This window comes from Anabrus simplex, chromosome 4, assembly GCF_040414725.1.
Source record: "Anabrus simplex isolate iqAnaSimp1 chromosome 4, ASM4041472v1, whole genome shotgun sequence".
Classification (NCBI taxonomy): Eukaryota; Metazoa; Arthropoda; class Insecta; order Orthoptera; family Tettigoniidae; genus Anabrus; species Anabrus simplex.
Window position 1 is genome coordinate 104,496,537 of NC_090268.1, and position 24,734 is coordinate 104,521,270.

Consider the following 24,734-nt stretch of genomic DNA (forward strand, 5'->3'; position numbering starts at 1 on the left):
TTCAAGAGGGTCTGCTACATTAATAAAAGGGAGAATTCTGTTATGCCAAATTATTTCATGGCTTCTTAGAGTTAATTTCTGAGCAAGTACCTTTCCATTTTGCCTTTATTGTAGAGTAGCTTGGTTCTTGTTCGTACCATTCACCTACGATCTGCTTGACTCATTTTCCCCTGCTCCAGTCTCTCCCTGCAGTTCCAAAGTAAACAATGGCGATCACCTTCCCAACTCTGCTGACAGTGCTTCAGAGCAGCATGGTGACAGAGTGATGAAGGTCTTGTAATATTGGAGTTGGATACTACGAAAAACCTTACTTTACTGTCTCTTAAGGTAGCATTATACACATCGTAACCATCCACAAATTCCGCAAAACATAACATGTTTGAACCAACTATCTCCCAAATGCAAGCCGATAGCTACGTGGCCCAAACCGTTCAGGCACTTGCTCGGTCACAATGCTATAATTGTTCCACCAGGCTTTCTTACAGCTAATAATAATAATAATAACTTAAATGTTTCCACCTTTTCAATACAATATATTCACAAATTTACAAAATTATACGGTACTAGTTTCGACCCATCTAGGGGTCATCATCAGCCGTATATTGTAGTTGCTGTTTCTGTATACTGTAATTCCAGTTATTCATAGCGACCCTACTTTCTTTTAATGTTGTTGTTGTTTGAATCATCAGTCCATAGACTGGTTTGATGCAGCCCCCAATGCCACCCTATCCTGTGCTAATCTTTTCAATTCTACGTAACTATTGCAGCCTACATCTGCTCTAATCTGCTTGTCATATTGATACCTTGGTCTACCCCTACCTTTCTTACCACCTACACTTCCTTCAAAAACCAACTGAACAAGTCCTGGGTGTCTTAAGATGTGTCCTATCATTCTATCTCTTCTTCTCGTCAAATTTAGCCAAATCGATCTCCTCTCACCAATTAGATTCAGTATCTCTTCATTCGTGATTCGATCTATCCATCTCACCTTCAGCACTTCTGTAACACCACTTTTCAAAAGCTTCTATTCTCTTCCTTTCTGAGCTAGTTATCGTCCATGTTTCACCTCCATACAATGCCACGCTCCACACGAAAGTCTTCAAAAACATCTTTCTAATTCCGATATCAATGTTTGAAGTGAGCAAATTTCTTTTCTTAATAAAGCTCTTCCTTGCTTGTGCTAGTCTGCATTTTATGCCCTCCTTACTTCTGCCATTGTTAGTTATTTTACTACCCAAGTAACAATATTCATCTACTTACTTTAAGACTTCATTTCCTAATCTAATATTTCCTACATCACCTGCCTTTGTTCGACTGCACTCCATTACTTTTGTTTTGGACTTATTTATTTTCATCTTGTACTCCTTACCCAAGACTTCATCCATACCATTCAGCAACTTCTCGAGATCTTCTGCAGTCTCAGATAAAATAACAATATCATCGGCAAATCTCAAGGTTTTGATTTCCACTCCTTGGACTGTGATTCCCTTTCCAAATTCCTCTTTGATTTCCTTTACTGCCTGTTCTATATAAACATTGAAAAGGAGAGGGGACAAACTGCAGCCTTGCCTCACTCCTTTCTGGATTGCTGCTTCTATTTCAAAGCCCTCGATTCTTATCACTGCAGGGAGACTCTGGAGCAGGGGAAAAACCTCCTCTGCGAACCATGTGACCTTGCCGCGGTGGGGAGGCTTGCGTGTCCCAATGATGCAGATAGCCGAGCCGCAGGTGCAACCATATCGAATGGGTATCTGTTGAGAGCCCAGACTAATGAATGATTCATTGAAAGGGGGGTAGCGGCCTTTCGGTAGTAGCAAGGGCGGCAGTCTAGATGATTGACTTATACAGATTATTCTTATACAGATTGTAGATAATTCTTCGTTCTCGGTATCTGATCCCTATCAGCTTCAGAATCATAAATAGCTTTGTCCAATCAACATTATCGAATGCCTTTTCTAGATCTACGAATGCTATGTACGTGGGCTTGTCCTTCTTGATTCGATCCTCTAAGATCAGACGTAAAGTCAAGATTGCTTCTCGTGTTCCTACATTTCTTCTGAAGCCAAACTGATCTTCTCCCAACTCAGCTTCAACTTGTTTTTCCATTCTTCTGTAAATAATACGTGTTAAAATTTTGCAGGCATGAGATACTAAACTAATGGTGCGGTAGTTTCCACACCTGTCAGCACCGGCTTTCTTGGGAATAGGTATAACAACATTCTGCCGAAAACTGGATGGGACTTCTCCTGCCTCACACCTTGCACACTACATGAAATAACCTTGCCATGCTGGTTTCTCCTAAGGCAGTCAGTAATTCAGAGGGAATGTCATCAATTCCAGATGCCTTGTTCCTATTTAGGTCACTCACAGCTCTGTCAAACTCTGACCTCAAAATTGGGTCTCCCATTTCATCAGCGTCAACAGCCTCTTCATGTTCCAGAACCAAATTATCTACATCTTCACTGTGATACAACTGTTTGATATGTTCCTGCCATCTTTCTGGTTTGTCTTCTTTCCCTAGAAGTGGCTTTCCATCTGAGCTCTTAATATTCATACACCTAGATTTCCTTTCTCCAAAGGTTTCCTTCATTTTCCTGTATGCAGCATCTACCTTTCCCAGGACCATACAGCCTTCGACATCCTTGCACTTCTCCTTCAGCCATTCTTCCTTAGCTACCTTGCACTTTCTATCCACTTGATTCTTTAATTGCCTGTATTCTTTTCTGCCCTCTTCATTTCTAGCATTCTTGTATTTTTGTCGTTCATCAATCAGGTCTAGTATCTCCTGAGTCATCCACTGATTCTTAGTTGATCTTTTCTTCCTTCCTAACATTTCTTCAGCAGCCCTACTGACTTCATTTTTCATTACTCTCCACTCTTCCTCTATAGTGTTTCCTTCAGCCTTTTCATTTAGTCCTTGTGCAACATGTTCCTTGAAACAATCCCTCACACTCTTTTCTTTCAACTTGTCTAGATCCCATCTTTTTGCATTCTTTCCTTTCTTCAATTTCTTCAACTTCAGATGGCATTTCATGACCAACAAGTTGTGGTCAGAGTCCACATCTGCTCCTAGGAAAGTTTTGCAATCCAACACCTGGTTTCTGAATCTCTGCCTAATCATAATGAAATCTATTTGATACCTTCCAGTGTCTCCATGTCTCATCCACGTATACAGCTGTCGTTTGTGGTGTTTGAACCAAGTATTGGCAAGGACTAAATTATGATCAGTGCAGAATTCAACCAGCCGAATTCCTCTTTCGTTCCTTTGTCCCAATCCAAATTCTCCTACTGTACTACCTTCTCTTCCTTGGCCTACCACTGCATTCCAGTCTCCCATCACAATTAGATTCTCGTCACGTTTTACATATTGTATTAAATCTTCTATCTCCTCATATATTCTTTCGATTTCTTCATCAACCGCTGAACTAGTAGGCATATAGACCTGCACTATTGTGATGGGCATTGGTTTGATGTCTATCTTGACGACAATAATTCTTTCACTATGCTGGTTGTAGTAGCTTACCCGCTGCCCTATTTTCTTATTCATTATTAAACCAACTCCTGCATTTCCCCTGTTTGATTTTGTGTTGATAATTCGGTAGTCATCTGACCAAAAATCTTGTTCTTTCTGCCGACGTACTTCACTTATGGCAACTACATCTAACTTTAGCCTATCCATCTCCCTTTTCAGATTCTCTAACCTACCACAACGATTCAAACTTCTAACATTCCACGCTCCGACTCCCCACCCGGAGATCCGAATGGGGGACTAGTTTACCTCCGGAATATTTTACCCGGGAGGAAGCCATCATCAGTACATCATTCATACAGAGAGAGCTGCATGTCCTCAGGAGGTAGTTACGGCTGTAGTTTCCCGTTGCTTTCAGCCGTGTAGCTAAGCCATGTTGAGTATTATTACAAGGCCGTATCAGTCAATCATCTAGACTGCCACCCTTGCAACTACCGAAAGGCCGCTACCCCCCTTTCAATGAATCATTCATTAGTCTGGGCTCTCAACAGATACCCATTCGATATGGTTGCACCTGCGGCTCGGCTATCTGCATCATTGGGACACGCAAGCCTCCCCACCGCGGCAAGGTCACATGGTTCGCAGAGGAGGTTTTTCCCCTGCTCCAGAGTCTCCCTGCAGTTCCAAAGTAAACAATGGCGATCACCTTCCCAACTCTGCTGACAGTGCTTCAGAGCAGCATGGTGACAGAGTGATGAAGGTCTTGTAATATTGGAGTTGGATTCAAAGAAAAACCTTACTTTACTGTCTCTTAAGGTAGCATTATACACATCGTAACCATCCACAAATTCTTTATATCTATATATCTATATCTTTATATCTATTCTTTATACCTAAAAAAAGCACAGACGAGATTTTGTGTGCAACTGTCTCGTTTATAGCAGTACAATCAGACATGCTTCTGCTTCCTATCACACACCTTCATACAGCTCACTGAGGTAATTCTTATTTATTATCCTCATCTTGTTGTCTTCTTTTCTTTTATTCTTAGTACTTTCCACCTTTTCAGGCTCATTTTTGGTCAATGCTATTGCTGTTCTACCAGGTTTTCTTTTGTTTACCTACAGCTCATCTATACTGTAGCTCCTGTTTCTCATAGCTGACTCTATCCTCCATTTCTTTTCCATAACAGGATTCATTAGGAATGGAGTTCATTGCTATTGGCGGCATAATGGTAGGCCTACCTCACCATTTTGCAACCCCAAAGGGAGACGGGTTTTCCTATTCCCTGTGTTACTTTGTACGACACTGACTCGCTGGCCGAACTGGCTTAAGGACAGAGCTATGATCACGCCTACGAACTACACCACAGCAAACATTAATGATTCCTTATTGGACAAACTTCCTACTAAGGTAGTGAGATGGGGGTCATGCCATATGCAACCGCGCCGCATGTGACCGGTGTCACTAGTGACTGCATAGTTTGTAACCATGCTGGATGCAAGCAGTACTGACCATTTAATAAGCTAGGTCATCATCCAAGATAAGGTAAGTTAAATCAGAACCAGAAAAATTTAGAAAACAGGCCAAAAATTTATAGCACTGCTTACCAAGTGGGAAATTAAATTGTTCTCTGTTATGTTTAAACAGCGAACTACTATAACTGCAAACCACGCACAACATTTAATTTTATGTGCTCTGAATTAGTAGTCGGGAAATACAGACTATATAAGTCTTCACGGAGAACAATCCTAACAAAGGTGTGAAAGGTTTATAAATAATAATTAATTAGTACATTTCTATGATGAAAGTTTAAATAAAAATTCATACATTACATCACACACAAACGTAGGCCCTAACATCTAAAAACAACTCAAGAAATTGTTGTTGAAAAATAAATCCATGTAATGTATAATTTGGAATGCTGTAAGCTGAGATAGTCCTTCCCCAAAGAAAACATAGGTGAGTCTAAATAATGAAAATGATATTTTCAGGTCGAAACCCTGAGAGAGAGAGAGAGAGAGTGAGTGTGAGTGTGTGTGTGAGAGAGAGAGAGAGAGTGTGTTCAGCTGTATTTTAATATATATTATTTGTTTAACAGTTACCTGTAAGTACAGTTCTTGAGGATCAGTCCCTGGATTTTCAGGAAACAAAAACAACAGAGCAGCATCTTTCTAAGTTGCTTTTGAAGAATTTTAGTGTACAATATCAGCACTAAGTGGAATGTTACTGTATATATATCGTATGGTTGTACAAGTAAACAGAAGTTTACAAATAATCAAATGAAAATATACAAATTTGACAACCATTCCAGAGCACATGGTGTCACTTAGTGTAGAGTCTTCAGACCACCGTCAAATGCATGAAGTGGGCATTCCTGAACAATGTGTTGTATGGTTTGGTCCTCCACTCCACAGTCAGAGGCAGCAGATGTACGGAAACCCCATTTCTTTAAGGTGTGAACACACCTCCCTTGACCCGTTCTTATGCGGTTCAGTTTCGACCAGGTTTGGCATGGTAGCTGGAATCCCTCTACCTTCTTTGTAGGATCTTCAACCAGGTGAGCATTGTTGGGTGGATGTTCGTTCCAACATTGTTGCCACTTGGAGGTATGTCGAAAGAACTGATACTTTCTAAACCAACCCAGGGTGGCTTGCGTGATTTCAAACGTGTTGTTGGTGGATCTTGCAGGGTATCATACAACAGAGAGTTCTTATGAGAGGTGATCTTGAGCAAGCTGACCTTAGCTGCTTTCCTCCTTAGATCTTTCAGAGCAATATTAGTTAGGACTGGTAGCCACTGTGTGGGAGTAGATCTAACACTACCAGTGATAACTCTCATGGTCTCATTGAGTAGCACATAAATCTTAGTGGTATGACCACTGTTTTCCCACACAGGAGCACAAAATTCACCAGCAGAATACACAAGAGTGAGTACAGCAGAACGTAGAGTATTAGCGTCTGCACCACAGCTGCTCCCGGCAATCTTGCGGAGTAGATTCACTCTTGAGCCAAGTTTCTTTGATAACTTGATGCACTGTTCTTTGAATGCCAAGGACCGATCCAGAGTGATTCCAAGATATATTGGATTATAGTTATGGGGTACTTCGATTCCATCAAAAGTCACATGTAGCTTCCTTTGGACTTCTTTATTATTTAGATGGAATGCAGTAACCTCAGTCTTGTTTGGGTTCGGTTGAAGTCTCCATTTGTGGAAGTAATCACTCAGTTTCGCCAGATCACTAGTTAGAACATTCTCACAGTTCATGAAATCTTTACTCTGGATAATTAATGCTAGGTCATCTGCATACTGGATTTTCATGGAATCTGTGTGAAGCATGTCATGGCTATACAGGTTAAACAAAATGGGGGCCAGAACTGATCCCTGAGGTAGGCCATTGTCCAGTACCTTTTCAGATCTGGTTTTTTAATTATTCCGGTTACGAACAGTAGTGCTATAAATTTTTTTATCACATTTACGTTGACCGGTTTCCACGTGAACCCCTCTTATAAGTAGCTACTGCCACTACTTTACATATCACTCCTGGGGGGAAACTGGCAGTTTTTAGAACATGAAATATGGGGATGCTTTTAAGTCTTATCCTACAACATGCTCATATATGGAGCTGCGTTTCCATGGCTGACAGTAGGTACCAAACAGGTTATCTCAGAGCATTACAGCACGGCCAGTTACGGCTACTTTGGGAGACGGCTGAGTTTGAATCCCCCTTCGGTCATCCTCGAAAATGGTTTTTCGTGGTTTCCCATTTTAACACATTGACTACCAGCTCCTCAGCGGGTGATTTAAACCTACAGCCCAGCCTTTTTAAATCCCCTCATCTCTATAGTGCACTATTTTACATTAAATGTTACTGTACAAAAACTGGTCACCGAGCCTTTTGAGAATCAGCCTAATTTTGTATAGCCTATCAGGATTCCCCTCATAACGGATGACTGCTGTTGTTAAAGTGCAAGAATGACAATATGTTTTCGAACAGGGTTTGTGCCATGGTTTTTCGAAAAATTCGGCAAGCCAAAAATAGTGTCCTCTGTCCAGTACATTTTCAGATCTGGTTTTTGAATGATTCCAGTTACAAACATTAGTCCTATAAACTTATTCATCACATTTACACCGACCGGTTTCCACGTTTGAAAGATAGAATAGACCTATTTAATGATATGGGCGCGGAACTGCACTAATAACTCGTTCCACATAAAGGTTTGTGGTTTTTTTTTTTTTTGCTTTACATTGCACCGACACAGATAGGGGCTTAGGAATGGGAAGGAAGCGGCCATGGCCTTAATTAAGGTACAGCCCCAGCATTTGCCTGGTGCAAGAATGGTAAACCATGGAAAACCATCTTCCGGGCTGCCGACAGTGGGGTTCGAACCCACTATCTCCCGGATGCAAGCTCACAGCTGCGCGCTCCTAACTGCACGGCCAACTCGCCTGGTGTGCATAAAGGTTTGTCTGATGGCATACATAGTTAAGAAAATCGTCATTTAAAAATACATTGACAAAAGACATAATTTTGTTGCTATTTTCGATGTTAACATTTAATCCTACGCAGCCAGTGAACTTGATTGCAGGTGGGCAATAGGTGGGATGCGTATCAGTTATTTGAATGTGCTGAATGTCACTTTGCCCGGAGTCTTGTATATCATCATCAGAGCTGCTTTCACTATAACTGAAATAAGGGATGAGTTCATCACCAGAATCATCATTCAGTAGTCTTCAATTTTCTCACTTCGTATACTGTGTTTGTAACTCGTCATGTTATCATGATACAATAACACACACCCTCACAAGAATACCACGACAGGCTTAAGTCCGTGTTTACTCAAAGAAAAAAAAGAAAGAAAGAATTGGAATGTACCCTCTGTTCAGGTAGTCAAGGTGAGGGACTGTTCATTTATATGCCATCTATGGTTTTCAATGCAAACTATGACTTTGTTTGACTTTAGCACTAAATTTGAAACAACGTTTACATCATGCGACCTTAAACGCCTTAACTCAGATACTGTCCCACACATAGGCTGCTCTTAAAGGCCTTAAGGTGTCTACAGGAGTGATTGTGTTCATCTCCAGCCAAATGCCGGAGTGGTACGTTTCTCAAGGTCATGACCACTTCCTACCGATTCTTAACCCATACAATTACACTTACACCCTCAGATAATACCTTCGCACTCTGGTACATGTAGCTCACTCCCATGGGGTAAACCGGAAAAATTAGCTATAGAAGTGGCCAGCTGAACACGTCCTTACACACTCCTGGCACTAAAAGCCATGCACTAAAAAAATAAAATCTGAAAACGTTCTAGGTAATCATAAGAAGTTGAAGTTTCATGAGATTATGTTACATAATCAAAGCATATTTCAGTATATAGAGGGTGGAAGGTAACTGATGCACCAAATTAACACAAGAGGAGGATCACAATGCCACAATTTTCAGGTCAACCTGGTGGTGGGGGTAACCCCTAGGATTAAAGGCCTTCCTCAAGTTGTCATTGTATGGGCACAGGCTTTAGGGGTAGAACAAATTTGTTTGCCCAAAATGGCAAGGCTGAATGGTTGGATTGTAAAGATAGTGGTGAAAACTGTTGTGGAATACTGCTGATGGTTACTGGATTTGATGTATGTAAATGTACTGATTCTTCCACCCTGGAAGTGGAGGTCAGCATCAAGGAAAGGGAGGCAAGTGGGGGAGATATGCCAAGTTAGAGTTGATGCAGCACAGGAATGACTCATGTAGGTTTGCTTCATGGTGCCACAGGAGAAAGAGATTGATGACTTTTACTTTCCTTGATGCAGTCCTCCACCTCCAAGATGGCACAATTGAGTCCTGTGTGCACATCAAACCCACTAACCTTCTGCAGTATCTCCAATACGACAATATTCACCCATATCACACAAAATTATCTCTACCATTCAGCTTGGCCATACAGGGTAAATGGATTTGTTCAACCCCTACGGCCTGTGTCTTATATAATGACAATCTGAGGAAGGCCTTTATTGCTAGGGGTTACCCCATCCAACTGACTGCCAGATCATCTGAGCCATGAACTCTGTCCCCAGACTTCCTAAGCAACCTTACTCAATATCTTTCATAACCACATAATCATCCTGGAATACATAAAATACCATGCAAGTGGCTACCACATAATCATCCTGGAATACATAAAATACCATGCAAGTGGCTACACGGTGAAAGTTATAGATGTCAGCAGCATTCAGAAGATAGTGACTTTAAACCCCTCTGTTGGCAGTCCTGAAGAGTTTTCCCATTTTCACACCAGGCAAATGCTGGTGCTGTAACTTAATTAAGGCCATGGTCGCTTCCTTCCCACTCCTAGCCCTTTCCTATCCAATTATCGCCTTAAGATCTATCTGTGTCGGTGCAAGGCAAAATGCAAAACAAATAAAATTTTGAAACAAGTATTCAGTCTTCTCTCATCGTCACCCTATGCCCATGATCCTCCAAAAAGTCCCGCAGTCACATTCAGGCTACCACCAAACCTAAAAATCATTCTCAATTTCTATGAATCACACCAACCCCTAAACCCAATTTGTGCAAATCTACATGATGTAAATATTAATAATTAAATATCTCATCTTTTCCAGTTCTGGGCAATTTATAAAAGGACAAAACCACATTTGTAAGTAATTTTTGAGTTGTCACATTTAAACAAGTTGATTCAGGTTTTTCAATTTAATAGTGTTAATAAGGTGTTAGGGGTATGAGTGCAGATATTTCTTGTAGCAATCAAGAATGATGTGCCGAACCAATATATATAATTTTTTTAGTAATCGTCGGAAGTTACTTTCGTGAGCAAAGGTATATGATGTTTTTAGAGTAGTTAACACGCCTCTTTGATGTGAATGGATTGCTTTGCTTTGTTTATGTATATGGGAAGCCTGTCCACGATAACAGCTGAAGGATAGTGCTACTGGTTCATGATATGTTACGTAACATTCTTCCCAAACCAGTTTTGTTCATTTATGGGCAGCCTGTCCACGATATAAATTGTTAGGATTTTGTTTCCATTTCAAGATCTTCAGACGCCCTTGGTCATCAATCTTGGTTAATGGAGATGTATCGAATAGCCAGTATTAATGTGGGTTCTGTTGCTGTTAGGTCATCAGCCCCACGTTCTGGTGCATGTGAAAATGGTCTGACCACATGTGTCGGTGGTTGGGATCTAGGCGCTCCAGGACATGAAATATGCTACAATCACAATTTGCATTGCATAAAGGGAAAATGAACAAGGCAAAATCATGCTGACGTATGCATAAACAGTGTTCCTTGTGTAAAGGAAATAATGCATGGCATAGGATATCCAAATGAGTAGTACTGAAAGTGAATTATTAAAGCACATCAGACGTTTTGTTTCAAACAGATAAAGTACATGTTATTAAACTACATAAATTAAACGTACAAACAAAAAGAACATGTATAATGGTAAAATAAAGCATTTTAACTTATTGCTGCACTTGCAGTGTTTATTAACACTAGAACAGCGGAAGGGGTTAAAATGACACTCGCCTTGAATTTTTCTTTAATAATGTGTGCATTGTATCATTTCTCTTCAAATATCTTGACTTTTCATCAATTTTTGTCCTGTTTATGGTAATGTATCGCATCCAGAAAAATATTTACATTTTCATAGATTTCTGATACGACATACCCTGGACAGCGGCAAGGGTCATTTTGACACCTGTACAGCTACTTATTACAACGCAGCAGTTTCCATTGTCAAACAACAGTATGTACCCAGCCTGGATTTTTAGTATTGTTGAGCTCTTGCTGTCAGATGAGTGTTCCAGTTAGCGGGATTAATCTGGGATAAATTTGTGGAAAATTTCCTTCACTGTTATCACCCAAGAAAAAATATTGCAATCGATGAACAATTACTTCCCAGCAAAAACAGGTGCAGATTTACCCAATTTATGACAAACACGCCCGACAAGTATGGACTCAAATTCTGGATTGCTGCAGATGTGGACACAAAATACATTCGCGATGTCTTTCCAAACTTGGTAAAATTGATGCGCATCCTGATAAACGGCCATTGGAAGAGTACGTCGTACTTCGCCTCGTGGAGCCGTTTCTAAACCAGGGAGAAACGTGACAGCAGACAGCATTTTTTACATCCCTCCAACTTGCTAAGAAGCTCCAAGAGGAAAAGACTTCGTTGGGGATAACAATCAACCCCATTCGTCGGGAAATCCCTACTGAGGTGAAGCAGTCCAAGTCTGAATTATACTCTACAACTACCTTGCGACAGACTGGAAACATACAGTGCATCTTGACAGTGTACCACGGGATGAAGAAGAACATCCTCCTTTTCAGCACACGGCACGCTCAAATAACAATGAGCAGAGAAAGAAAGAAGAAGCCGGAAACTGCAACTTTCTACAATGTCACGAAACACAGCGTACATGTGGTCGACCACATATCTCATAAATGTACCCCCAGGCTGCATGCAGGAGGTGGCCAATGCATGTCCTTTTCAATATCCTAGACCTACCAGCTTTTCAATGCTTGGGTCATTCACAAGCAAGTAATGGGTAGGAAGAAAAAGTGGAAGAATTTCATCCCCCAGCTGGCTGATGAAATAACAAGGTGGGACGAGAAGGCTGGCAGCAAGAAGAAGAAGAAGAAGAAGAGGAAGAAGAAGAATCATCAGAGAAGGCTGTAGGACTATGTCCATCTATAAGGTAGTAGTAGTAGTAGTAGTAGTAGTAGTAGTAGTAGTAGTAGTAGTAGTAGTAGTAGTAGTAGTAGTAGTAGTGCCAAGTTGGTCTCTGTAACGGCAACGAATCTAGCGATCCTGCAGTAAGTGTCCCAAAGCAGTGTGTAGAAAATGTGCACGAAATGTAGTTGTATTGCAAAATGTGCTTAGGGAATGCAAAATTTTCTTAAAGTGTTTCTGAAAATGTATGTGTGTGTTTGAGTCATCAGTCCATAGACTGGTTTGATGCAGCCCTCCATGCCACCCTATCCTGTGCTAACCTTTTCATTTCTACGTAACTATTGCATCCTACATCTGCTCTAATCTGTTTGTCATATTCATACCTTGGTCTACCCCTACCGTTCTTGCCACCTACACTTCCTTCAAAAACCAACTGAACAAGTCCTGGGTGTCTTAAGATGTGTCCTATCATTCTATCTCTTCTTCTCGTCAAATTTAGCCAAATCGATTTCCTCTCACCAATTCGATTCAGTATCTCTTCATTCGTGATTCGATCTATAATTGTTGCAATGTGAACAACTAAGGAAAGGTGTTCAATTGGTTAGTTTTGTGAAAACTCCTTATAGAAACAGAAACATGGTGCAGTTGTTTATTATTAACTTGTCCATGAGTAATATGAAAGGTCCGTACACTAATATCAGGTCTTTGAGTGTTAAATAAATTTGTGGAAACACAGTGGAAGAAAATACATCTTTTTTGTGTGTTCTATTCTGGACATTTTTGAGCATTTCATATGAAGTGTCAAAATGACCCCTTACCGCTGTTCTAGGAATGTGAGATTTTCAGCTGTTCTAGTGTTAACCGTATCAAAATATGGTCCTTACCTGGCAAGCTTAATCCTGACACAGTCTGGTGGTATTTGAAGCTGTTCAAATACATCAGCTTCTTATGAGTAGACTTACTGGCACGTTAAAGTATACATGTGGGACAAAATTCTGGCACTTCGGAGTCTCCGAAAACCGTAAAAAGAAATTATTGGAACGTAAGCAAATAACATTATTATTATTATTGAAATAAAAGTTAACCGTCGTCATACCCAAACTTTGTAGCTCTTAATTTGTCAAAAAAAAAAAAAAAAATTAGTGAACTGTCAACAACTCCGAATTCATCATCATCATCATTTCCCTTTATCCAGATGTAGCCGGGTAGGGGCAAATATGGTTCCTCTCCACTTTCTTCAGTCTTTCCACCACTCCTCCTCCAACACTGTGTCCCAGTCCAGGTTTCTTTCTATAATCCTGCGTTGGATGGTATCCTTCCATCTCAATCGTGGTCGTCCACGGCCTCTCCTTCCTTGGATTTGCATTTCCATCACCTTTTTTGGCAATCTTTCATCGCTCATTCGCTTTATGTGCCCAAACCATCTTAGTCGGTTCTTCTCTATTCTATCATTCATTTTTTCCACTCCAATTTCTTCCTGGATTTTCTCATTCCTTATTTTGTCTCTTCTACTCTTCTGTATCATACTCCTCAAGAACTTCATTTCGGCTGCCTGTATTCGACTCTCATCCTTCTTTGTCATTGTCCAGGTTTCTGCTCCGTAAGTTGTTATGGGTCCGTAATACATCTTGTACATAGTATCCTTTGTTTCTGTTGGCACATCTTTGTCCCATAACATGTTTCTTACACTATGATAGAAACAACTTCCAGCTTGAATCCTTTTACTAATCTCAGCATCCAGTCGAGCATTCTCCATTAATTCACTCCCCAGGTATTTAAACGTTTCCACTACTTCCAGAGGCTTGTCTGCAAGTCTAATCTGACCTTTCCCTTCTTTCTCCCCTCTAGTCATAACAAGAGTTTTACTCTTTTCTACACTTATTTTCAATCCACATTCTTCAATCTTCCCATTCACCACATTCAACTGTTCTTGAACCTTCCTGTCGTCTTCTCCCCAAGTCACAATATCATCTGCAAATAACATCATGTTCATTTCTCTTCCTCCATATGCTGCTTTTGCTGTTCTCATGATGTCATCCATTACTGTTGTAAACAGGATTGGTGATAGAACACTTCCCTGTCTCAGCCCACTAGTTATTTTGAACCAACTTGTCCTGCCAACTTGTGTTTGCATGCAACTACAACATTACTTATACAATGCCACGATCATTTTTATTAATCCCTGTCCAATTCCTTTTTGCACCAGACTGTCCCAAACTTTCGTCCTGGGGACACTGTCATATGCCTTTTCAATATCAATGAATGTCATCACCATATCATTCCCGTACTCCCAATGCTTTTCCATTAGTTGTCTCATAATGAAAATGGGCTCTATTGTTGACCTTCCACTTCTGAAACCAAACTGATTTTCCTGTATCTGATTCTCAACCCTCAACCTTATTCTACTTTCCAGTATCCTTTCCATTATCTTAGCAACATGGGATATTAGAGTAATTCCCCTGTAGTTCTTCAAAACTTTCTTATCACCTTTCTTGAAAATTGGGATGATTATTCCTTTTTGCCAATCCTCAGGGACCTCCTTATTCTCCCAGACATTCCTGAGAACCCGATATGTCCACTGCAGGCCTACAGCTCCCGCTGCCTTTATCATCTCCACTGAAATTTCACCTATTCCAGCAGTTTTTCCATTCTTCATCTTTCTTACTGCCATTTCAATTTCATTCATTGTAATTTCTTTATCCATTTCTTCATCAACTAATTGCCTTTCCTGGTCGTCCATTGAATGACTGTCATCCGTTCTTATGTTCAGCAGCTTCTGAAAATACTCTCTCCATCTATTTCTTATTTCTTCTGGCTTTGTGAAAATTATGCCCCCTTCATCCTTCACAAATCTGGTGTTTACTTGATCTCTCTTTTTGTTTCTTAAGATACCATACAGTAATTTCTTGCTGCCCTGCGTATCATCTCTCAATTTCTGTGTGAATAAGGCCCAGCTTTTCCTCTTTTCTTCCTCCACTACTTTCTTGGCCAAATTCTTTGCCTCCACATATTTTCTTCTACTTTCTTCATGCCATTTTCTTTTCCTTCACTTTAATCTTTACCCTATCATTCCACCAGTGTGTTTCTTTGTCTTTCACATTTCCTGATGTTCTACCACACACCTTTTCTGCACATCCAACCAGTGCTTCCTTAAATCTTTTCCATTCCTCTTCAACATTCCCCACCTCTGTTCTGGGTACCAAGGGTATTATTTCCCTTTGAAATTCTTCTTGTATGCTTTTCTCCTTCAACTTCCATACTTTAATTCTTTTCTCTCTTCCTAATTGGGGTTTTTCAATCTTTCCAACTTTCGATTTTCCTATCACAACTCTATGATCTCCACCAAAGGCTTCTTCAGGCATGGCTGTTACATCTACAAGGTTCTTCCGGTGTTCTTTCTCTATGATTATATAATCAATCATGGTCTTTGTTCGTCTGTCTCCCCAACCATACCTTGTAATCTTCTGACTGTTCTTCTTCCTAAACCAAGTGTTTCCAACAATCATTTGATTCCTCATGCAAAAATCCACCAACAACTCGCCTTCTGGATTTACATTTCCATATCCAAAGGGCCCTACAACATCTTCCTTTCCTTGTCTTTCCATTCCAACTTGTGCATTTAGATCTCCCATCAATAGTACTTCCTTATCTTCTATCTGTCTCTCCACTTCCTCTAAGAAGTCCTCTATATGTTCATCTATGCAACCAGTTTGTGGGGCATACAACTGAAACAGATCTTTCACGCCATTTTCAAACTGGAGTCTCATCACCATCATCCTATCACTGACGTACTTTGTATATTCCATATATTCTTGGATTTCTCTTCTAAGTATGATGGCCACTCCATTTTTTGCTTCAGGTCCTCCACTGTAATACAGCCTGTATCCTTCTCTCAGAGGGATCTCCCCTGTACCCTTCTTCTTGGTCTCGCACAGTCCAAGTATGGCTATATCTTTTTCTATCATGAAGTCAACCAATTCTTCTGTCTTTCCCGTCAGTGTCAGTATATTTACTGTTGCAATTTTGATGTAGTTTGGTGCTGGTTGCCCATTTTTCACAGTTCCCCCAGCACCTGAAGAGCTGCGCGTCGCTTTTAGCAGGGGACGCCCTAACCTTTTCCGAGGCACCATATCTGCTTTGTCCATATAGGCTATTGTTACAATGGGCTTGCCACACCCAAAGGCATTTTATACCTACTGCCAGGTTCAAAATTAGGCCGGCCCTAACATGGAGACAGACGCCTTTCGTAGCCGCTATTCTGGAGTACAGACGCTACGGGTATGCCCCTTCCGCCATCTCCGCCATACCGAAGTCCACCTTCTCCGCCGTAGATGCCGCTGAGGTCTTCACTCGTAACCCTGAGCTGGGACCCATACCAGATGTTACACACCGGGTCAGTGTGCTCTGGGACTCACATAGGCAGGGGCGCCACTCCCTGCGTAGGGCTGCCTCCGAAGAGGGTCCCTACCTGCTACCTGCATCCGAATTATTAATCATAATTCTGAATATGACTACAAAATTACTGGGACATGTACTTGAACGTCTGAAGTTACTATTCTGTTCTTTCATAGGAAATGCTCGAAATGTCGTCCGTTAACTCAGCGACAGACTTCCATGTGGTGATACCATTAAGACTTCACCCGCCTCCCCACCTCCACGTCAGCTCTCTCAGTTGTGACGGCATCCCAAATACGTTGTCTCAGATTTACTTCATCTGCAATTTCCACTTGCTACAAGTTGTTGAGGTGTCCCCAGAAATAAAAATCTTATGGATTTAAATCGGAGGACCTCGACTGCCAGCTGACGGAACTATACCGAACAACAACATTTTAGTGATCTACGAACATCCATACTGACGTGAGGAGGTGCCCAATCGTACGAGCCACATCCACTTACGTATCTGTAACGGAACTTCATCCCGAGGCTCTGGCAAGGGAGGACTGCAGAAAATGGAGATAATCAGAGAAAGTCAATCGTGCAGGCAGCTCCAATAGTTCAAGAAGCTGATCTCCCAAAGTTAAAGCCCAAATACGTTTAGAAAACGTGTGCTGGAAATGACCTTGGTGAATGGCATGAGGGTCTTCTTCTGCCCATATATAGGCATTGTGAAAATGAATTATACCATCCCAGGCAAAAGGATGACTCATCTGCAACCAACACACTGTGCAGAACATCTGCATTACGTTCACACTGCTGCAAGAACCAGGTACAGAATTCAGCTCTTGGTAGGTAATCTGCTTCTTGGGGGTGCTCAATTTTTATTTTATTTTTTATTTTACAATTTGCTTCACGTCGCACCGACACAGATAGGTCTTATTGCGATGATGGGATAGGAAAGGACTAGGAATGGGAAAGAAGCAACCATTGCCTTAATTAAGGTACAGTCTCAGCATTTGCCTGGTGTGAAAATGGGAAACCACGGAAAACCGTCTTCAGAACTGCCGAAAGTGGGGTTTGAATCCATTATCTCATGAATGAAAGTTGAAAGTTACGTGACCCAAATCATGCGGCTACTTACTCGGTGATATGCTGAATTCTGTGGTAGTGCTGTGGGTACAATAGTGTTCACGCAATGTACAATGAGCAGTCTAGTTAGATGTACCTTCTAGCCTTGCCAAGCTCCTTGTGCTTATAATCGGTCTCTCTTCAACAAGTCATAAAAGTCCACCTTCCCGCCGAAGTTCCAAAGGATCACGATACGATCCCACGATATTCAATCCGAGGATGAAGCGAGCCTGAGTCTCGAAGCCTTCGGTACACAGCGACGAACATTCGGCTACTGGAAATACGACGGTTTGGGAATCATCTTTACAGCTTCCAAGCTCCATGTGCAGTTTCTCCAGCTGCTCCGTAAACGAGGTGAATATCAACTAATTCGGCACATGTAAATGTTTCCATTATGTAATCAATTGGCTATAGTGATGTTAGCTCTACAACTGTCCCACAACTGCAGGACAGGCAGCAACAACTTGCCAGCAATGACAGTGGGGCAGGTAGTGCGGAGCCTACATCCAGTGCCGCATTCACTTGTTCACACACCAAACCTGAGTTTAAGATCACTCGGATTGTTTGCGTAACAGCTGTGTCAGATAGTTTTTTATCTGATTTATATACGTAGAGTTAACAGTGTACTGAGGTTAAAAATAGTACATTTAAAATAAAATCAAGAATACATTTTGGAATGAATCAATGAAGCGAAGTCATATGTAATAATAAGAGGAAGGAGGAGAAGAAGAACTGACTACTCGTAATTGTGCTCTGCCTAGAAAACACTCATCAACGTTTAAAACTATGGATCTCAACGGATGTATAATGTCCTAAATATGGTGAAACAGATGCTCTAATGCCAGGTTGATTAGCTGGAGGAAGAGTGCTGGCTTTTTGATCGCAACTTGGCAGGTTCAATCCGGCTCAGTCTGCTGATATTTGAAGGTGCTGAAATACGTCAGCCTCGCATGGGTAGATTTAGTAGCACGTAAAAGAACTCGCATGTGGGACAAAATTCTGGCATCTTGGTGTCTCCAAAAACCGTAAAATTAGTTTGTGGGACGTAAAAGCTAATATTATTATTATTTTACAATTTGCTTTATGTTGCACCGACACACATAGGTCTTATGGCGATGATGGGATAGGAAAAGCATAGGAGTGGGAAGGAAGCGACCGTGTCCTTAATTAAGCTACAGCCTCAGCATTTTCCTGGTGTGAAAAATGAGAAACCACGGAAAACCATCTTCAGGGCTGCCGACAGTGGGGTTCGAACCCCGCTATCTCCCAGATGCTAGCTCACAGCTGCGCGGCCCTAACCGCGTGGCTAACTCGCCCGGTATTATTATTACAAAAGCTAGACCAGTTTAAGAGTACAGCAAGACCTTGTCTTGCATGTGCACTGCCTCCTCTCTTCCCCAGCGACTAGACGAAGAGCACAGGAACGTGAGTTGGCCTACGGTAGCAAACAGGTTCAACAACCCCTACACTCTGTTACTGTAGTTGAACACATGACTCAACGACACGAGGACAGTATGAGATAATCAGCATTTTCTATGGCAATTAAAACACATTAGGTCCTGAAATATTTGGCTCGTTTATAGGGAAACTAATAGGACAAGGTAAAACGTAGGCCTACATAATGTATTGTGAGATGTACTTTTCTTTACCGACTAGCAAAATATTTGCATATATATCCCTAACATCCTGTATATCTGGAGGGATTTGAAGGCATTAATGTTTGTAAAATCTTTCATTTTCTTTGTTTAAACATATGAGTTTTGAAAATCATATTTTACACACACTTGCTTTAAATTATTCAGGCAATTATTATGGTATAATAATTTTGGAATAAAGGACTAAAAAATTTGTGAACAGTAATAAACAAGAGCATATTTCACTGCTTATATTTAAAAATAACTAGACAGTGAATTTGATCTCTATGATATTTTTAACCTCACCTAACTGGTGGTAGTAGCAGTGGTGATTACTATTTTAAAAGGAAGTAGGCCTAAAACTGGGCAACCGTTCTTTATTACCACTAATCAAATGGTAAAAAAGGAAGAACTAGATTCGAAGAATGAAGGTATAAGCAGAAAAAAGGAAGGAACCACAAAGGGCATGAAAATGAAATGAAAGTCTTCATAGGTCTCGCAAACCTAATACCTACACTCGGGATGAGAAGAATTGACTAAGGGAGGTATGATAGGAAAGATGCTTTCCATTCCTATTAGTTTCCATATCTGAGAAATGGGAGTGGGACTCCATTACAGGTCTGAGGCTTGCATAAAATGTTCTGAGCTGCTGTAGGTAAATTAATGAAGCATGATGCTACCCTACTAACACACAGGCCTAGTCCAAGTGGGGATCTTTCGTCTAACGGGTTAAGGATCACCGGTGGATTGTATAGCCATAGCCGCCTGAGCACAAGGAAGGCAATGACTCAGAATATGTCCGAGATGCCCATTCCCATTCTGAAGCAACTGGTATCCCAACTCTCAGGACCAATTACTAGGCCACTCAGCCGTTGCCCATGGTTCACAAACTAGGAAGTGACTACAGTATCCCACACCATGATCGGTTGTAAATAAAAACTATTAGAGACACAGAAATGACATGTAAAATATATGAGAAGTAGTACTTCAATAGAACTAGAATCAACAAATAAAGCCACATTTCCTCAGAAGTATAGCCAGCCATAAGGGCTGCAGGGCTGCAGCCCCTCGCAGTGCTTGGCGAAGGTGTACAAAAATATAATTGCATATCTGAAATGTTTCTCTGATTGCTGTTGTTACATCCACAGTGGCAACATTGAATAATATGGGGCTGAGGGGATCCAACACAATCGGCTCCTTCATGACTTTAGATCTTCATATTTGGATTGTGTTGTGACTTTGTGCCTGACGGTGTATGCAGTCTGGCTCATTTAACTGTTCTCTGCTTTTCGTGAACATTGTGAGACAGTACCAAACATTGCGTGTGCCGTGCTGATGCTCGGAAGATTACGCATTACTTCTTTTAAGTGACTTACATTCCACTTCGTCTGAATTTTACAGTGCCTACCCCCGTCATTTTTATATCGCCTCTTCAACTGATACTGTGTGGACTTGACCGTTAACTTCTTTCTTACTTATGCATTGTTTTTCGAGTTATAATCAGCTGATGATGACCCAGACTGGGGTCGAAACCGGTACCATTTCCACTTTTAATTAAATAAGAATGTAATCTCTACATCTCTTATTTACTTGAATTGAATAAGTTGAACTACCATATTTATTATTTCAATTTAACTGTGATACTTTTCAATACAGAACAATGAAATTTTTATCTTTAAATAAGTACAAGCAGATGCATGATAAATGATCATGACTGCAATTTCTGGCTTACGTATTTCCACTGCATCATGCCTCATATGGACATATTGTATAGCCAGCTACAACATCATTTTACTAACTCATTGCGTATTCATAAGCCAGTGAATGAATTTCTCCAGGCTTTCAATATGTAGAAAAACAAGATACTTTTATTAGTCGATCAACCTGAAGAAAACTCTCCTCCAGCAAGGAAAAGGAAAAGAAACAATGAGGACATAGTTGTAAAAGAGGCAAATGACACAATTTCCTGTCAGGCAAAAGAAAGGCAGGAGTTCCGAAGTCTCTCCGGACTTACGAAAACGTATGATACAATGTTGAGTACTAGAGTTAGTGAATGCTGCGCAGAAGTATTCACTCTGCTCCGAATAACACAGACCACATGACAACGGCTGAACCTGAAAAGTGCTTTTCTACTTTAAAACGAGTAAAAATGTTTTTAAGGAGCACATTATCAGATGAACGACTTTCAGCATTGGCAATGATTAGTGTAGAAGAGAATCTGATGGGCAATAGGCCTATTATCAATTTCAGCAATATACTGACTGACAAATTTGCTTGTCGTAAAGAATGGAGAACGTATAAGTAAATGTGAAGGTGAAAAAAGAAACAGCCTTGTTAAATTAAGTGGATATTATTTCTGTGTATTAAATACTGTTACAATTTATTGCAGACTTCAGAACTAGCAATCGGTAGTGTCTGATTCATGAAAAGTTTAATCAATAGCAAGGATAATATAAATGTGCTCTTTAGATTAATCATACTGCAAAGTTAGCTGCAGCCCCACCGAAAGAGAAATCCATGAGCCGCCACTAAGTACAGCTTCTATTTAACAGTCCTGATTTGTTATCAACTTTTTACATCATGATCTTAGGAGTTGTCTATGGCTTTCACACATAAGTAATACCCTTCAACATCATCAGACCACTCTAAATACTATCCGTCTTGTTCTCAACCAGCCTACCTGCTTGGCTCCAAAAATGAAATCTGGAAGACTAAATTCTGGATCGAAGTATGGAGTGATTATTAAGTTGGCCAATATCCAATTCCTTATAGTCTTGATAATGCTGGGCCATAATATTTCTGGAAAATCCATAAGTTTTGGAATACCTCGCTTTTCTGATCCATTTCCATCAGAGTAATTTCTCACATGAGAGTTAACCTCGTTTTTAAAGGTTAAGAGTTTCTGAGAAAATAAAAGTGTCCCTGGATAAATAATATATTTGTTATCACTCAACGAAACGTCATTACAATGCTTTCGAAAATTAAAGCTTACACCGGTCATCAAAGTAGTCTGTTTAGCATCAGAAGGTAAACACGACGGTTTCCACTGAAATTCACTGATGGTCCCACAAGTTACATGATAATTTCTGATTCCAAAATTACCTACGCTGAGATGATTCATTTTAAGGCTATTTATTGTCAGTAAACGATAGCGAAAACAACAAACACCACTCCATTTATTAGTAGCTACTTTGCTGATACATATCGCAGCGGCCATGTTACACCCACACCTGCACCCACACAGTCGCCATGATGAGAATCGACACCGACAGCATAATATCGAGTATCGTTCCATTTGTCCGTTCAATACCAACATATACCAACTATAATTTTTTTTTTTTTTTTTTTTTTTTTTTTTTTATAAAGGCCTCTACATGCGCCGTCTTTTCAAATGTCAAATTGACCGAGTAGCAGCAGTTCAAATAGTGCCATTAGGTGTTACGTTATCCCTCCATTTCTTAGCACGATTCCAATTGACATTACGAGAATAACTTTCAAATAAAAGCACATTGCAAAGATAAAACATTGCGCATTGAGTAGAAAAGTGATATTTGTATGACGTTTAATTAAGAAAAAATAAATATATCACACAGTAATTTAAGAAGAGCTGTCCGACTCGTTGGCTGAATGATCCGAGGTCCTGGGTTCGATTCCCGGCCGGGTTGGGGATTTTAATCGCCTCTGATTAATTATTCTGGCTCGGGGACTGGGTGTTTGTGTATGTCCCATCTGGATCTCTTCATATTCAGACAACACACCACACTACCAACCACCACAGAAACATGCAATAGTGATTACATCCCTCCATATAGGTTTGGCGTCAGGAAGGGCATCCGGCCGTAAAACAGGGCCAAATCCACATGCGCGACGCAGTTCGCACCTGCGACCCCACATGTGTCGGAAAAGCGGTAGAAGAAAGAAGTAATTTAAGAAGAGCTCATGCAAGTTCATGTCCATAGTATATTTTAAGCCACTTCAGTATTCACATAGAAATATGGAAACTTAACTTACTGGTATGTTTGTTGTGATAATTGCATCACATCTACAACTTCAAACATGCCTGTTGAGTGACTTAAAACTGGACTGCTTTGCACAACTGTGTTTGTCCGTCACCTTTCTGCCAACGTTGTCCAAAAGCGGATTCAATAAAAAGAGCAAATTAGAGCAAAGTTTATTGTTATCACATTCGTTGCATTTCAGTTCATTAAAAGACCTAGTTTTACAGTACAGAAAAATGTTTGCTATAACATTTCGTCTCAGCAACAGTGGAATTGGCAATAGAGCAAAAATCCATAAGAAGTATCACCAGAGACACAAACGATGGTTTAGGGTATGTAAGTCCTCCCCTTTGTTACCTCTGAATCAGCATCTTCAGTGGTGCATTTGTGGTGATTGTTGTGAGCATGTCCAGGCAGTGATCACAAGTTGTGTTCTCTTCAGCTACACTTACGAGATAACTACATACAAACATCACGGATGCTGTTTTCAGCGTTGTTGGACAACTGAAAAAATATAGGAAGGTCCATTTTTGTTTCAAAAAGTGTTCATATTTGAATAAATATAGGCGTAATTAAATTATTCGTACCCTACTCAAAGGGTATTTCCATCACAGCATTTGGCAGCAGAATTTCTGCCATCTACATCTGAGTCCCTTTATGCTGAGTTCATAGCAAATTTTCTGAAAAATTATCAGGATTCATCTCAAGATTTGTATGCACAGATTCATGTTTGATACCACTTTTCAGCGTGGTTTCAATTCCATGCGTCCATGATATCATTAAATCCTCCCAATTGTCTAAGGTGGCTAAAAAAACAGTTCAACATCGTCACTGGAGACGTTTCACATTAACACGTAGAGGAAGCCCATAGTTAACAAATACTTGATACACAGAATTGTTGACTGTGTGGTAATGACAAGAGCACAGTAGGTCTCAGTACTTAACGACTCATTTTTGTTTGTAGGATGTTAAAAGGTTTGTTTCTTCCTGCACACTGAAGTTTCTCAACGTACGGCAAAAAGGTATCAGCTAGGCATTCAACTCGTTCATCACTAACAGAAAATAAATGCAATGTATCAGCATTTTGGGAGAAAAGAGCATAAATTTGTTAGCAAACATCGTGGATATAGAGCCACTTTCTCACTATATTCACGAAGTGCACTGTAGCGTCAAGACTCTCTTTTAAAGATAAAAATTTCATTGTTCCGTATTGAAAAGTATCACAGTTAAAATTGAAATAATAATTAAAGAGGTTCAACCTATTCAATACAAAAGAATAAGAAATGCAGTGATTACATTCTTATTTAATAATAAGTAGAAGTGGTACCGGTTTCGACCCTAGTCCAGGTCATCATCAGCCGATTAAAACATGAAAAACAATGCATTGGAAAAAAATAAAAGATCAAGTTCACTCCAGATCAGTAGAAGAGGCGAT

General features: G+C 40.4%; 1 protein-coding gene across 2 annotated transcripts in view; it reads right to left on the reverse strand.

Annotated features, from left to right (window-relative positions):
• Positions 1 to 22,542, reverse strand: part of LOC136871663 (m-AAA protease-interacting protein 1, mitochondrial) — a 66,286-nt gene extending 43,744 nt beyond the window's left edge. Inside the window, exons 1-2 of one of the 2 annotated variants that reach the window (XM_067145156.2) lie at positions 22,294 to 22,542; positions 21,982 to 22,203 (exon numbers count right to left, since the gene is read on the reverse strand). In XM_067145156.2, coding sequence (XP_067001257.1) covers positions 21,982 to 22,203; positions 22,294 to 22,518 — 447 coding nt within the window. In that variant the 5' untranslated portion in view covers positions 22,519 to 22,542. Of the gene's footprint in view, positions 1 to 21,981 lie in introns of both variants that reach the window. The other variant, XM_067145155.2, reaches the window with a different exon arrangement.
• Positions 22,543 to 24,734: the final 2,192 nt, after the last annotated feature.